The 15,061-nt window shown below is 39.8% G+C and overlaps 1 protein-coding gene across 1 annotated transcript in view; it reads left to right on the plus strand.

The window, feature by feature from the left end:
• The first annotated feature begins 2,799 nt into the window (after positions 1–2,799).
• The window catches only part of malrd1 (MAM and LDL receptor class A domain containing 1), a 71,759-nt gene continuing 59,497 nt past the window's right edge, over positions 2,800–15,061 (plus strand). Inside the window, exons 1-4 of the mRNA XM_080306056.1 lie at positions 2,800–3,094; positions 8,831–8,962; positions 9,045–9,133; positions 9,213–9,377. Of these exons, the coding sequence (XP_080162182.1) occupies positions 8,836–8,962; positions 9,045–9,133; positions 9,213–9,377 (381 nt within the window). The 5' untranslated portion in view covers positions 2,800–3,094; positions 8,831–8,835. The remainder of the gene's footprint in view (positions 3,095–8,830; positions 8,963–9,044; positions 9,134–9,212; positions 9,378–15,061) is intronic.

Consider the following 15,061-nt stretch of genomic DNA (forward strand, 5'->3'; position numbering starts at 1 on the left):
CCTGAACAGTATGTAAGGTTTAACTCATAACTGCTGTTGAATCCTAATACTGTGTCATCCCAGTCTGGAGCTACCCAGTTCTAGGGGCGTTTTGGAAATACTTATCACAACAATTTCTAATATATCAAAATCTCACAGTGGCTTTGATCTCAAAGTTTGGATATTAGATTATATCAGCTCACTTGATATGACTCAGCATGACAAGTATTTTATCATGCTTGCAAGTACTGGAAAAAAGGAAAAAGAAAAACAGTTTGAGTTGAGGAAGGGACACAGGAAACAGAAAGACTTGGATAGTGGAAGAAAAAGTTCATGGGTTTGGCTGAAAGTAGAGGGAGATTACACACAGACCAGACAGATTTATTCTGTTAAGGCTGAGACCCCTTCTCTTGACTATAACCTGGTCAAAAATGAGGCTGGACCTGGCTTATCTTTAGTGTAGACAGCTGTGTGTTGACTGGAGACTAAGGATGGAAGAGGCTGAATGTCTGAGAGAAGAGGTTCTCAGGACTGAGGGTTTGTAGCTGGATGGGAGTAAATTTTGGCAATTTGTGGAATCTGTATAATCTAGTGTGTAATTACACTTTCGTAACAGTCTGACCAACCTGGCTTTATTCTCCGTGGTCTCCAGTACCCGAGAGAATATTTTGAGCAGCCGATGCTCTCCTCCCTACATGGCTTATGATGCCGAGTTAAACGTGCCGTCAGACCCATGACAATATCTGCGCTAAGTTTAATTGTATATACCACACAAAGCATTTAAACAAATGATAAACATTGTGTGTTGAGCAGCAAATATTTACAACAACAGAGACTCACAGCCTCTCTGCTCTGATGAATGTATGTAAATGCTTCATATACAGCAACCGCTCTGTGAATATGAGGCCCGGTGTCAGCTCATTATTCACATACATATACATGGCTGTCGAGGTCAAGGATTCTGCCAACTTCTCTTTTTAATTTCTGCTCTGCAGCACTTGAATATTAAAAAGGTTCGAGCTGTCGTACATGTTTAATTTCTCATCTTTAGAATTATACGCTCCAATCGAAAGACCGTCATCTTTCTGCTTTAATGGTTGAATTTGCAGTAGGAGAAATATCTTCTAATTCAGGTCAGATTTTAATCTTTTTGTTATAAAACATCCCCCGCTGCCAATGAACCTTGTCTCTCTTATTCATTAATCAAGCTGAAATTATTCAGGTGATTTGCTTTGAGAGCTGATCACCACAGGGAGAAAAGAACAGTCTTTGCTGCATGCGTTATTTACAGACGCTGCCATCTAAAGATGTCAACTCTCAACAAGTTAATGAGCATATTGAAAGAGCAGATATATTCCTTTATTGTGAAGGTGGGATGTAACTAAGAATTACATTCACTCAAATACTGATTTTAAATGAAAACAGCTTGCAAATTATATGTAATAAAATGAGACTATATATTCAATAAATATTTTCATACACCTTATGAGTCGAGCAGAATGCAGAGCAACTTTTAAAGCGGGTGTGGCTGCATAGCAAAGTCATTGGAAAGGCTCAAACAGACTGCTAGTACCAGCCATTGTTAGTGTGGTCAATGTGCATGCTCCATCATCCAGGACTTGTTCATCAGGACGTAGCGCTTTCAGAGGGAGAAACGTTTCGTCACTCGGATTAGTGACTTCTTCAGTTTCACAGCCATTGCTAGCTTGCTAACTGATACTGAGGTGGTACACTGGCGGTTTAGGATGAGAGTGTTATGACCCGGCTCAAAAGCCACAACATAAAAAAAAAAGATGAATACCAGAGTGTTAGTGAGAAGAGGTTTTTTTTCTTGAAATGGAATACGAGGTTGGCTAAAATGGCTGGTGCCACCAAGGCAAAGACAAGCAAGCTCCTGGGAAGCTTGCCTCAGGTATGCTTTTGTCCACACCTGACTAGGTGTGGCCAATTAGCACCAGCTGAAAACATTGAGATGATTAGGGGCTGCAGAGGGACGTAACAGAGTGTAAGTTGTGACATCTGTTCCACTGAATCTTTAAACATCTGTCTGTGTGGTAAAGAAACAATATGTTGTGTTGACTTTTCATTCTCAAACTATCACAGAGAAAGTCGGTATAAGTTTGTTTGATTTACTCATATGTTAATCATCTCTCCATTAAAAAAATGGAGAGCTGTTCATAATCTCGAGACTTTTAAGGTGCTTTTAAGGACCCACCTCTACGCTTTGCCTTTCGAATTAAACAGAGCTTGATATCTTAACTTTTTTTTTTGTAAATTAATGAATTATTTTCTTCATATTTTCTGTGTATTTTCTTTGTTGCTGTGCAGCACTTCGGTGCAACTTGTTTGCATTCACGTTGTGATTGACATTGACAAAGAGAAAACAAACCAGAAGGTGATACCACAGATATGTCAAAGCATATTGCTGTCAATTTATCTCAAAATAAAATGAAAATGTTTGAGGGGCTTGCTTTTTTACTTGTACTGCACATTTTTCGCTCTTTGCGACAACCAACAAATGCGTCTGTTTTTAGTTTTCCTTCAGTGTCCTTAAAGTTCATAAGACTGCAGATAAAAATAAGAAATCATTCTGACCTCACAAGTGTTAGTATTGCCAAATATCCCCATATTATATAATTACATCCATGTAATTGAAAAAAAAAAATAAGAAAAAATGACAAAGTTAATAACATTGAAAACATTAACATTACTACACTAATGCTTCAGAAGTGCTAAAATGATGTATGTCTCTGAACAGTCACAGGTTTATTTCATTATTGTGTGTTTATTTTTGATTTTCAGATGAACAGCACGATTAATGGCAGCCATGGCAGAGCTAACAGGTTCCCTTCAACTTACCTTGAGTATTCTGGCAGTGTGCCTCTTGTATATTGACAGGTGGCAGCATTATTGCGGGACAAGGATCCGCCAAATAGGATGCATAAGACTCAGGTGCTGAATGCGGTCTGGTTCACTGGCTCACTTTGCGCTTATTGAGCTCATTTGTCAATACTTTGCCGGCTGCTTCGTACACAACGGCACGTCACAGAGCTCTGCAGGATGTTCGCGCTCATGCTGCGTTGATTGGAGGTGCTGAGTGATCCATCTCCTACAGGTACACTGTTAAGATTAAACCCCAGCTGTTATGATCACTTGACTCAGCAGTGAATCACTCGATTCAGGTCTGAGGAAAATTAGCAGGTGTTGCACATCGCCGCAGCTTGAGTGAGGATGTGAAAGCAGATTGGCTGCATTCAAAATGCAAATGTTCTCCGCTGTCAATGTGTCCTAATTAACGAAGTGTCAAAAGGCGGCGGGATGTGAGAAAAACGATTATGAATTATGAGACAACACGACTTGATTTTGGTTACTTTTTCTCTCTTAGAGAGGAAGACTTCCTTTAAAAATGCAAAAGCTTTCATTCAGCTGCTGAACAAGAACACTGAGTATCTGCCAATGTAAAGTTTGCACCTCATTGAAATTCTAGGAGATTTTACTTATTGTTTTCCATTTTTTCCTGTATTGTATCAGCTCTGCTTAAAAAATGACACTGCGGATCTGCATATAAACTCCTTCCTCAGTGCAATCACCAGTTTTCTTGTAAATCCTGTAGAATAATGGGTTTTGCAACTTAATTTTCCAATCGGAGGTCATTGCTGGTGTGTGAAGGTAACCTCCCCCTCACCATTACCCAGATGAAACATTAAAAAAATTGATGTCAAGGAAAATCATTCTGCTTACAAATAGGAACAGCATTTCATCACAGCTTTGTATTAATATGTAAAAGACTGTGTGGAACAGATTAGTTCGAATCTTTGACAAATGGCTGCATCAATCCCACCAGGACCGGCAGACTCAACGATAAATTTGTCTCATTTAAGTCACTTACGGGCAAGCTTTGCTTTGACCTCTGTTTCACCAGTTAAGGTGAAATGAATCACAAGAGTTTAAGAATTCATTAGTTGGAAGACAAAGAACAAATGCAGGACGGGTGTGTGGAGGTACAACTTTGTGAAAATATATCACATCCCCGCTTCCAGTCATGCTGATGATTTGAATCCATGGATGGGAGTAAATAATCTTTTTCAAAGCATCTGTGAATACTCCCTTATGTCCAGCACTCAGTTGCATTGTTTGATATCCCGTTTACTCCTAGCTGCTCGTGCTGTGGTTCTTTGTTTCTTTACATTTCTGAACTTTATATTGGATTGGTCATTGAAGTCATCTAATTCAGTTCAATTAAATTTTATTTATATAGTGACAAATCACAACAACAGTTCCCTAAAGGCATTTTATCTTGTAAGGTAAAAACCTTAGAATAATACAAAGGAAACAGAAAAGCCGTACAACCAGATGACCCCCTATGATCAAGCACTTTGGCGACAGTGGGAAGGAAAAACTCCCTTTTAACAGGAAGAAACATCCAACTTAACCAAGCTCAGGGAAGGGCAGGCATCTGCCGCGACCGGTCGAGGGTGAGTGGATGAAGACAGCACAAAGACATGCTATGGAAGAGAGCTAGATATTAATAGTAACTAATAATTAAATGTATTTGGTTCCCATATATGAATCCACACCTCAGAGCTACTGATGAAAATACTAACTGATGTCCAGACTTTAGAATTAATCAAAAAGAGGTATGAACACCAGTCATGTGAAAGAGGTTTTCATGGGGCTCTATGTACTCTGAAACCTGACTCTATATGTACAGACTTAGTACTCCCATAGAAATTAAAAGGGTAACTAGAGGCCACTACAAAAGTAGAAGTTTAGGCAGTTTTCTGGTCTGGAGCATGAGCGCATGTGTATTAACAGGGTGCCACCATCTTCCTAGTAGCGGATGTCCCAACAAATTTACCCTAAGGTCAAACTGTGCATGAGAAATTCTCTCAAGAGCTACATGTCAGACTCTACAGGCCTCAGTTATCATGTTAAATGTTAACATTAATGACAGCACAATTAGAAAAACACTGAGAGCCAAATATGAGGCCGGCCAGCTGTCAGACAGCTAAAGCACTGCAGCAAATCTACGACAGAGTGACTGAAAAACAAAAAAAATCAAGGTGCAGACCCGATCAGTTTTAAACATTCTTATTAAATGATAGCATGCTAACACTGGGAGCATGTGTAATCACGTCATTATGTATTTTTGTCCCAGTATAATTTCCTCCTCGGTTCTTTTTGTGAGGTTAAATTTAATCGAGCAGTATCAGCGTTTTGGTTACACTACTTTTATATCCAGCTGCTCTGAATATTATGTTCCGCATGAAAAAACATAGATATTCTTTAATGACTTCCCACTTTGAGTTACAGAGCAGTGAAGATTTTTTTGCGCGGTTCTTTGCTGGCAGATATTAATGAATCTTTCTAGTTGAAATCAGCTAATTGTGGTTATGAATCACCATTAGTGACCACATTGGTACTCTTGTTTCTTCCTACCACATGTTAAAAATCTGGAACCTCAAAATGCTTTCCACTTCTACATCCTGACACTGTTAAAATGATTGACTGCTGTTTGCTATGAGAAACAACAGCCTGCAGGCCTCTGTGTTACATGTGGCACGCCCGCTGCCAACAGGGGTCAATTCAGACGTGATATTTCCCTTGTTCCACTGGTTCCTCATCCCACAATGGGGCCGTCAAGCTCGCCTTTTCTCTCAAGGTTAATTTCATTTGAACCACACCAACTCTTGTACTGGCTTGCTGCTTGCCTGTGTTAAGGTTGCTGTCTTTATTGATTGCTGTGAAATAAAATTATGCCTCACTGTATAGAGGAGCTGAGCCCTGCTGAACACAGTTAATGATCCTCTTATAGCACTTCATACGTTCCCTAGCTCATCTCATCTAACTGATTAGAGATAATGTATCTTATCTTGTGGCATATTTCTTTTGCTGGCTTTTCTGTAAGTCTCATTTGCATTTGATTATTAAAGTTACCTACTATTGACATAATAGTAGGTAACCGGCTCCTTCCCAGCTGAACTTGTAAAAATCAGTTAAACATGAGTGCGATGATCACTATTGGGAGTAAGAGAGCTTTCATGCATACAATGGTAGACATCGTCCTTATTAAAAGAAAATATCCAAATCTCTAAATTGAAAGAAGAAGAGAACAAAGGATTGAGGAATGAAAGTCGGTAGACGCAAGTCAGAATACCTGTTTATGGGAATGGGAAAGTGACAGGTGTAACAGTGAAGATGGAATGAATAGAAATAATACAAGTGGAAGAGTTTAAGCACCTGGGTCGACTATCTGCAGAAATGGGCACTGCAGGGGAGAGGTGAAGAAGCGAGTGCCAGGGGTGATTTGTGACAGGGTGGCAGCAAGAGTGGAAGGGAAGGTCTACATTGTAGACCTTCCCTTCCACTATTCAGACTTGTAGAGTCTGAATAGACTCTACAAGATGCTAGTGAGACCTGATGTATGGTCTGGAGATGGTGGCACTGAGAAAAATACAGGAGGCCGAGCTGGAGGAGGCGGAGCTTAAGAGGGTCAGATTTTCATTTGGGAGTTACCAGGATGGACAAGATTAGAAATGAGCAGTTTGGAGACAAAGTTAGAGAGAGAAGTTTGACATGGTGCAGAGGAGGGATAGGGGATATACTGTACAAAGGATGTTATATATGGAGCTACCAGGCAGGAGGAAAAGAGGGAAACCACACAAAAGATGAAGTATTGTCACAATTATGCAAGATGCAGTCACTTACGTACAGAGTAAAGATCACTTCTGAATCTAATTTCAATCCAAATTATTTAAAAAAAAAATAGAGGCAATAAAATGTGGGCTTAGGAGACTTTGGTTATTTCTGTCCCCTTGTCATGACATGTGTCCATGTTAAACACATGAGCAGGAACAGTGACCTTGTTGAGTAACAGCAATAAAACCCATTTATTACTCTTTACAGCATGAATGCTGAGCACACGTACGGTATCAATCCAGGAGCCGAGTAAGCTGTACACAGTGAGGAAAAGCCGCTCTACACCAGGAATTCTTCCTCATGTCCTGACAGAAAAATGCTTCATTTAGAGGTGAAAATTAGGTATTTTAGTTGAAGGTTAAACAATAAGCTGCTGATGGCGTCACCGCTTGGCTTGGTGTGGCTGGTGTTAGCCTTCACTTTGGTATTCAAGCCAGTGGCTGCCAACACCTGTTCGAACCAGGCTTTTTCCTGCTCTCACGGATTATGCGTGTCTGAGGACTGTGTGTGTGACTTCACCGACGACTGTGGAGACAGCAGCGATGAAAACAATTGTGAGTAAAATGTGAAAATGGACACACAGTGTAGAAAAATCCGAGAGTAAAAATCTATTTTTATCCACGATCTGGTTTCAGTTCATAGAGTTTGTAAATTTGCTTGTGAATCAAACATTTTCTCTTTATATTAAATGCAGTGGAGAACAACTTATCCTCATCCTTTTTCATCTTTGAGAGCGAACTTATCACACATTTACTTTTCTTTTCTCTCCCTGAGAACTCCTGTCGCTTTAAGCTGCACAAAGTGTGTAACAAAATGCACCGAAACAGAAACAGTTTGTGTGTTTACTGATATTTGTTGAGCAGTTCGAAGCATTGCGTTTGAAATGACCTGAAAATATTACTCCTTTTATGCTCACTCCTCTTCAGTATGGCTAAGCTAGATGCTGAAGTACTGCAACCACAACACATTAACATGTGCACCTTGAATGGTGGATTCACCAATAGGATTGCCTTTTATGTTATTGATCCTTCCATTTAGCTTCACATCAGTTTGATGTCTGTTGTCTGGGAGGTGCACAGTGATGTGAAGTAATCAACAATGCCCCTCAGATGTCTTAAGCCTAAAGTAACAAACCTATTTTAAAGATGTTAGGAGTAGAAAGTACAGTTATTTGGACATTGCACAAAAGACGTAGAGAAGAGGCGGAGTGGGTGGAGACTAGTGTCTGGGGTGATTTGTGATTGAAAGATAGCAGCAAGAGTGGAAGGAAAGGTTAGAGGCAGTGAGACCTGATGTGACGTGTGGTTTGGAGGGCTGACAAAAAGACAGGAGGCTCAGCTGAAGATTTTAAGATTCTGATTTAGAGTGAGAGCAGACGAGATTAGATATGAGTACATCAGAGCGACAGATCAGGTCGAGCAGTTTGGAGGCAAGGTTAGAGAAGCAAGGCTGGTTTGAGATGGTGTAGACATGTGCTGATATGTTGACGATGAAGCTGACAGGCAGGAGGAGAAGAGGAAGACCACAGAGAGGATTCACAAATGTAATTAAGGAGGACATGGAGGCAAAGATATTTGTAATAAATATATGAACTTCATTACTTTCCACCTCTATGTGTCATCATGACGTGTCACTCTGAACTATCAGGCTTATATCCAACTGAACAAAATAATAGGACTAAAAGAATAAACAACTGTCTTAAAGTGCATTTTCTAAAATAATATTTTTTCTTCCTTAACCATTAAGAACTATTATCTTTGGTCATTTATTGTTCATTTATTGTGTACTGTAGTTACAAAACTTTTTTTTGATCATTAATCTTACTAGCGCTTTAGGAGTAAGCCTTGTTCTAAAAATCTGTAGCTTTAGGGCTGGTCTCTAAAATCCAGATCAGTAGAATAAAACAAATAGAAGTTTAATCTAATCGAAAGCTTTACTGAGTATATTTTTATGATGGATATAAAATTTTGTCGACAAGGATCTATAAATGGGCGGTGATTGTTGTATGTTTGCTAATCTTGAAAATACGCCACGGCACTTCTGAATTATAAACTGCAGTTTACACTTAAATCTTTAATGACGTGAACTACATCAGAGGCTTAACAACAAAAGAGCAGAAGTGAAATATATGTGTTACCATTTTCTGCTGCAGGTTCAATGTATGAGAGGTGTGACTTTGAGGAGGGTTTCTGTGACCTGATCCAAAGCTCAGAAATGAGGGCTCAGTGGTCCAGAACAACTGAGGTCGCTGGACTCAAACATGACCACACAAACAACAAATCAGGTTGGAGCAGCTGTCATTTCCAAATGATAACAACACCTATTATGAAAGTTTTCCATTAAATTTTCCTCCTCTCTCCCGTCAGCACATTTTCTGTCCCTGTTACCCGTCAGAGGAAACAAAACCACAGCAGACCTGAAAAGTCCAGTCTTCCCACCCAGCCACACCTGCCAGGTAACAGAATCTACAGTAAACCACAGCCTCCACCAATGTGACATCACCGGATCACCTTCTTTTCATTTCTGCTTGTCAGATGAGTTTCTATTATTATTTTGGAACAACTCACGGAGATCTTCAGGTCCTGGTTCAAACTCATCCAGTAGGTCGGAGCACAGCAGTGTGGAAACCCTCAACTCAACTACAGAAGGATACGTGGCTGCGGGAAATCCTTCGCTTTTCCAGGAATGACAGTTTTCAGGTCTGTAACAGTGTAATTACTGTCTAATACTAACAGCGTGTCCCGTATCAGATCATGGTGTCACAAATGGTCTCAGTTATATTAGTATTTAATTTCTAATTCATACATATTAAACCATTCTTTAAAATACCCCCGACTCCAACTTGTTAGCGTTTAATCAAATGTATTATTACCTTAGGCACCAGCAGTGCTACTTCTCTTAGCTTTCTGATACTATACAGTCTTTGTGCAGTATTTGAAAAAGCTCTTTTTTTTATTGTAGTTTTAATATTTTAAAGTAAGAGCCCATAGCAAATGTGCTAAATTGTACTGTGGCTTTCGTATTGTAGCTCAGTATCACTGTAGTGCATTAGCTGTGTCTCGTACTCTGCACTGCTCCTGAGTAGAATTTACAAAAGGAAAAAGTCAGAATGCAGCTCATTCGAGCCCACAATAAAATGAATGTGGAGCAAAACCCGAGAGCAGATTTTGGAGGCACAAGAAAAGAAAAATATATCCATTAGATGCTTGGATCCTTTTCCTGTGAGCTGCACTTTGACTGATGAAAGAAAACAGGGTCTATAACATATAATTTATTGTCTTTTTAACTTGACAATCTACCTACTGTCTTTAATTTAAACAATATAATCTTAAAGCTGCTCTTATCATTGTTTCCTTAAATAACATTTAAGAGAATCATCAGATGACTGCATTTTCCCTCAACTTTGTGCATCCCCTTGCTTTGGCTTTGCAGTCAAACATCTTTTGCTTCCTTGATTCACTATCTTTTTTATCTGAGTCATTTTTCAGCCACAGCAGACAGGTGTTTTTAAAAACGACCCCAGCAGCACACAAACAAAATTAGCAACATAAGGGATGGTGCATTTAGCGGTTAAGGAGTCGAACATTTACACCAGAGCTCGGGATGTTCTTGTGGAAAGCACACCTTTTTGATTGTGAGCGCTGATGCCATCAAGTTCCCATTAAGCCCTGCAACTAGACCTAATTTGATAAAGTGAAGTATTCTGCCTGGGAACATATAATAAACTAAAATAATTTGTGTCTAGCAGCCATATTGTGGCCTGGGGCCCCTCCAACAGAGAAAGCCAGATAATTAGCTAATCGCTCAGGACCTGCCCTGGTTGATATTCTACTTATTCTACTTTAGAGGCGCTAACAGCTGACCACATAAATGAGCTCTCAGGCTTAGGCTCTTTCTGGCTTTTGCCGGTGCTGCCTCATCAGGAGCTGGTGGAGAAAACATCTGAACTATATGGAGGTCATCCCAATAAATGGTCAAAAGTCATGCTTGTCATGACGTTGGGCCTACATCATAACCTCTTGATGTTTTACTATAATCTGGTTCAAAGGCTTTCACAGGTTTAGTAGGTGTTATGGTATACAGTGTTAATAATGCAGTGTAGGGTTTATTGTAACTAGCGAAGTCGTCACAGAAGAAGTAAGCTTCACGACAGGAGCTTTTTATATCCACTGCGAGGGTAGTGACCTACTCTTCAGAGGCCATCTGGAGTCCTGTGAAGCCTGCTGTTGTGTCCTTCCAGTATCCTGAGACAATGTCAGTGTGTCACCGTCCCCTCTTCTCTGCCTTCACCATCTGTCACCCAGGAGTGCCCGCTCAGTTTTGTGATGTAGCCGACCAGTAGCAGCGGGAGTAAAGAGAGGCCACCTCTCTGCTAACATTCACTTTCCCCTCCATTAATCCACTTCCTGTTTCCAAGGTAGTTTGGTTAATTGGGTTTTCATTTGCCGTGATTTCAGTTTCAGTCAGTTTGCTTTATGGGCTGCACCTTGAGGTTAGATTTGCTCTTTAATTGTGTAGCGGAAGAACTTTTCATTTGGTCAGCTTGAATCTTGTAAGATCAACAAAAAATATATCACCCATATAAAAATTTTTTCCAGAAGCTGGAGGATGAAAATCTAATCTGCGATATGATTAAGGGTGTTTTGTTGTGCTGCTTCTACTCACAATAACGACATGACTCTGTGGATAAAAATACCCAAGATTTTAAGAAAGCGGGGGCACACTGTCTGGATCAGATAAACACTCCGGCTCAGCTGTGAAATCCTAAATAAACAGTTATGTAAACTCATTGCTGAAGATTATATTACCCTTGTGACCTCAATTTTCACTTGTGGAGGTAAAAGAAAAACCATCTGAGATGTGTGACTGATGGAAATTCTACTTTTCTGAGCAGTCTTGATGACGCAATCTACTGTTTGCTGAGATCAGTCATAAATGACAGGCTGTAAAACTGCACCGGTGCAGATAAACGCTGCTCTGTGGACTTTGATCAGCGTGTCTATGATATTATTCTGATAGCACTCTGACTAAGGCTTCATTTACACTGCAAATCTGTGAGCTTGATTCTGATCATTTGATCAGATCTAATTTATTTGTAATAGTTGTAGTTTTGATATATATTTTTACTTTATTAGATTTCAGTGTGAACCAGTTAAGGTCCTAAATTGACCAAAACAACAACACATTACTGTTTTAATGTGTTGTAATGTTCAGTAGGGTGCACAGAGCATTTCTTCCTATTCATCTAGGAAAAGGGATAATAGATGTAGTTATTTAGTCAAATATATGTAAACAGACATGGATTTACAATATATATGGCAAAAACAGACTTTTTTGCAATACTAATGAGCTGAAAAGTCGATATTTAGCATGACCACCTTTATTTTACAGTACAGCGTGAACTCTTAGGCAGCTTTCTTGTAATTTCTTTAAGTCTTCAGGAATAGTTCTCCAGGTTTCTTGAAGGACATTTAAAGCTGTTCTTTGAATGTTTCTGCCTTTTGTTCTGTTCTCTGTCAAGATGATTCCACACTGCTTTAATAATATTGTGGTCCGAGCTCTGGGGAGGCCTATCCATGACTGATACTGCTCCTCTGTGCTTTTTTCTATCCAAATATGCATCAGCAGGAGTGTTCTGGGTCATCGTCAGGCTGAAAAATGAACCTGTTGTCAATCAGACTCTTTCCAGATGAATTGTTAACAATTCCATCAAACTGGACATGATCCCGACACCAATGGCTGAAATGCAGCGCCAAACCATGACCGAGCCTCCACTGTGTCTAAAAGGCTGTGGACACTCACTGTTGTATCTCTTTCCTGACCTCCTCTGTACACATTGACAACAATCTGAGCCAAAATTCTGGATTCATTATTTCATGCTGTTCACTTTTATATCAAGCCTTGTGTAATTTGGCTGACATTAGCCTTTTTTCCCTGTCTCACATCCTTAAGAAGGGCTTCTTCAAAGGCTCCCGTCAACTGAGACCATTTCTGACGAGGCTTCAGTGAACAGTAGACGGATTTATTAAAGGGACAGGTGTCTCTTTCAGGTCATGTGTCAGGTCTTTGCTAGATTTCTTTTTTCTTCTTCCTTTTTTTCCTTCATCTATCCACCTATTTTTGTTGTTGCTTCTTTTTTGTATTTTATTCCCATACTTGTTACAACCTGTTGTAATAAATTTAGAAACAAGTATTTAAACAGAAATCAGGAATAATCAGTGAGAACAAATATGAAAACTGAATGGGTATATGAATATTAACAGTAATAACGATTACGATTTTTAAGACATTAATAATATTAGGCTTGCTCAAATTCTAAATAATTTAATAGGAACTGAATGGATCCTGACATTTTTAAGAAAGACAGGCACTACAAAACCCACAAACGTTAGGATCAGCTAATATAACAGCATTCTGCAAAAACAAGGTTTAATAAAGCTTCACGGTCCAACATGCTCATGTAGGCTCTGTTTGTGTAGCAGAGCTGCAGCAGCCTGTTCTGTTGATAAGAAGCCCATAAAGTGTTATTTATAAGTTAATATTCAGTAGAAGCCAATACATTTGTGAGAGGATTAGAAAGAGGGTGAGGATTAAAAGAGCTAACGGTTGAATTAGGCTTTTTGAAGCACAAATGTTCTGTATGTATGTCGATACAGAGCTGGAATTATGAGTGGTGGGACTGTGACAATAACTATTTAATTGAAAAAGACTTTATCCCAAATATTAGAATGCTAAGGGACATTTTTATATCTGTCGATGACTCTAATGCAGCGGTCTCCAACCTTTTTTGCGCCACGGACCGGTTTATGCCCGACAATATTTTCACGGACCGGCCTTTAAGGTGTCGCAGATAAATACAACAAAATAAAACTAGTACCGGTACCGAAAAAAAGAAGATTTATTCATAACACATGTGAAAAGACCCAGGAAAACCGAGTTAACGATAAAAACGATAACAAAATAACGCTGAAAACCCTGAAAACCATACATTTCACACCTGGGCGTCAACTCGCGCGGCCCGGTACCAAACGACTCACGGACCGGTGCCGGTCCGAGGCCCGGGGGTTGGGGACCGCTGCTCTAAACCACAGGTGTCAAACTCCAGGCCTCGAGGGCCGGTGTCCTGCAGGTTTTAGATGTGTCCTTGATCCAACACAGCTGATTTAAATGGCTAAATGACCTCCTCAACATGTCTTGAAGTTCTCCAGAAGCCTGGTAATGAGCTAATCATTTGATTTAGGTGTGTTGACCCAGGGCGAGATCTAAAGCCTGCAGTGCACCGGCCCTCGAGGCCTGGAGTTCAACACCCCTGCTCTAAACAAAGCTCTTTTCACATTGAATAAATAAATAAGAACTGTATCTGGTTATCTGTCATTTAAGAAATAAAATAAAATACAAATGAAGTCACATATGATATAAAATCACTGCCCATTTCATTAGGTACACTATGAATGTCGATCTGTGGGATCAGCACTCTTGTACAGGATGTCTGGAGCAGCTCTCTGTTTAAAAAGTCCTAATCTCTGATACTACACGTCTTCCCCAGCAGGCAGTGCAGAGCTTAGATGGAGCCAATGACTCAGGAGACTCAATGCATTCAAGCTGCCTCTCTCCTCCATGTGTCTACCCCACATATCTCCATGGTCCCCTTGTCCCTGAGTAGCCTAGGGAGTCAAAATAAATTCTATGGCCACACCTGTTAATGGCAGCTCCCCTCTAGATCAGCGCAGTGACTTGGAAAACGAAACTCCAGGAGTCTGTTGCATGAGGCTGGAGTGAGCTGTAATATATGCATTATACTAATGCAGATTAATACCCAGGTTTTTACCTTTACTGTTTCACAAAGGGTTAAAAAGCAAGGAGCAAAGCAAAATCAGAATTAAAAAAAGAATAAAATCACTTGAATTATACTTGTTTAATTAACCTATTCTGAGCTAATGCTGACTTTGTTCTCATCTTTGATAAACGAGTTGAAAAGAGAATGACTACACCTCGACCACGATGCACGCATCTCTGATCCGTGTTGATACTAATAGTCCAACAGGACAGCAGCAGCCCTTGGAAATTCAATCCCCCAGGAATACAGTGGAAATCCAAACTCTCTTGAATGTGTAATCTAACATAGTAAAACTGAGCAGAGAAAAAAACAAAAAATACAAAACTAATTTGCACGTTCACAGTTTGGGCAGCAGTTCATCGCTCTACAGTCTCTGCTGGAATTTCTTAGATCCAATCTTCTGAACTGCTCATCTCACAGAAGAACCATTTATTTCTGCACAACACTTTAGTACCTGGTCATCCTTTCTCCCCCTTCTCCTTCTAGTCATTACATCTTCTGAGATTACATCTGACCCCACACATGAAGACATCCAGTTACCTTTGT

The sequence above is a fragment of the Astatotilapia calliptera genome, chromosome 9 (assembly GCF_964374335.1).
Source record: "Astatotilapia calliptera chromosome 9, fAstCal68.1, whole genome shotgun sequence".
NCBI lineage: Eukaryota > Metazoa > Chordata > Actinopteri > Cichliformes > Cichlidae > Astatotilapia > Astatotilapia calliptera.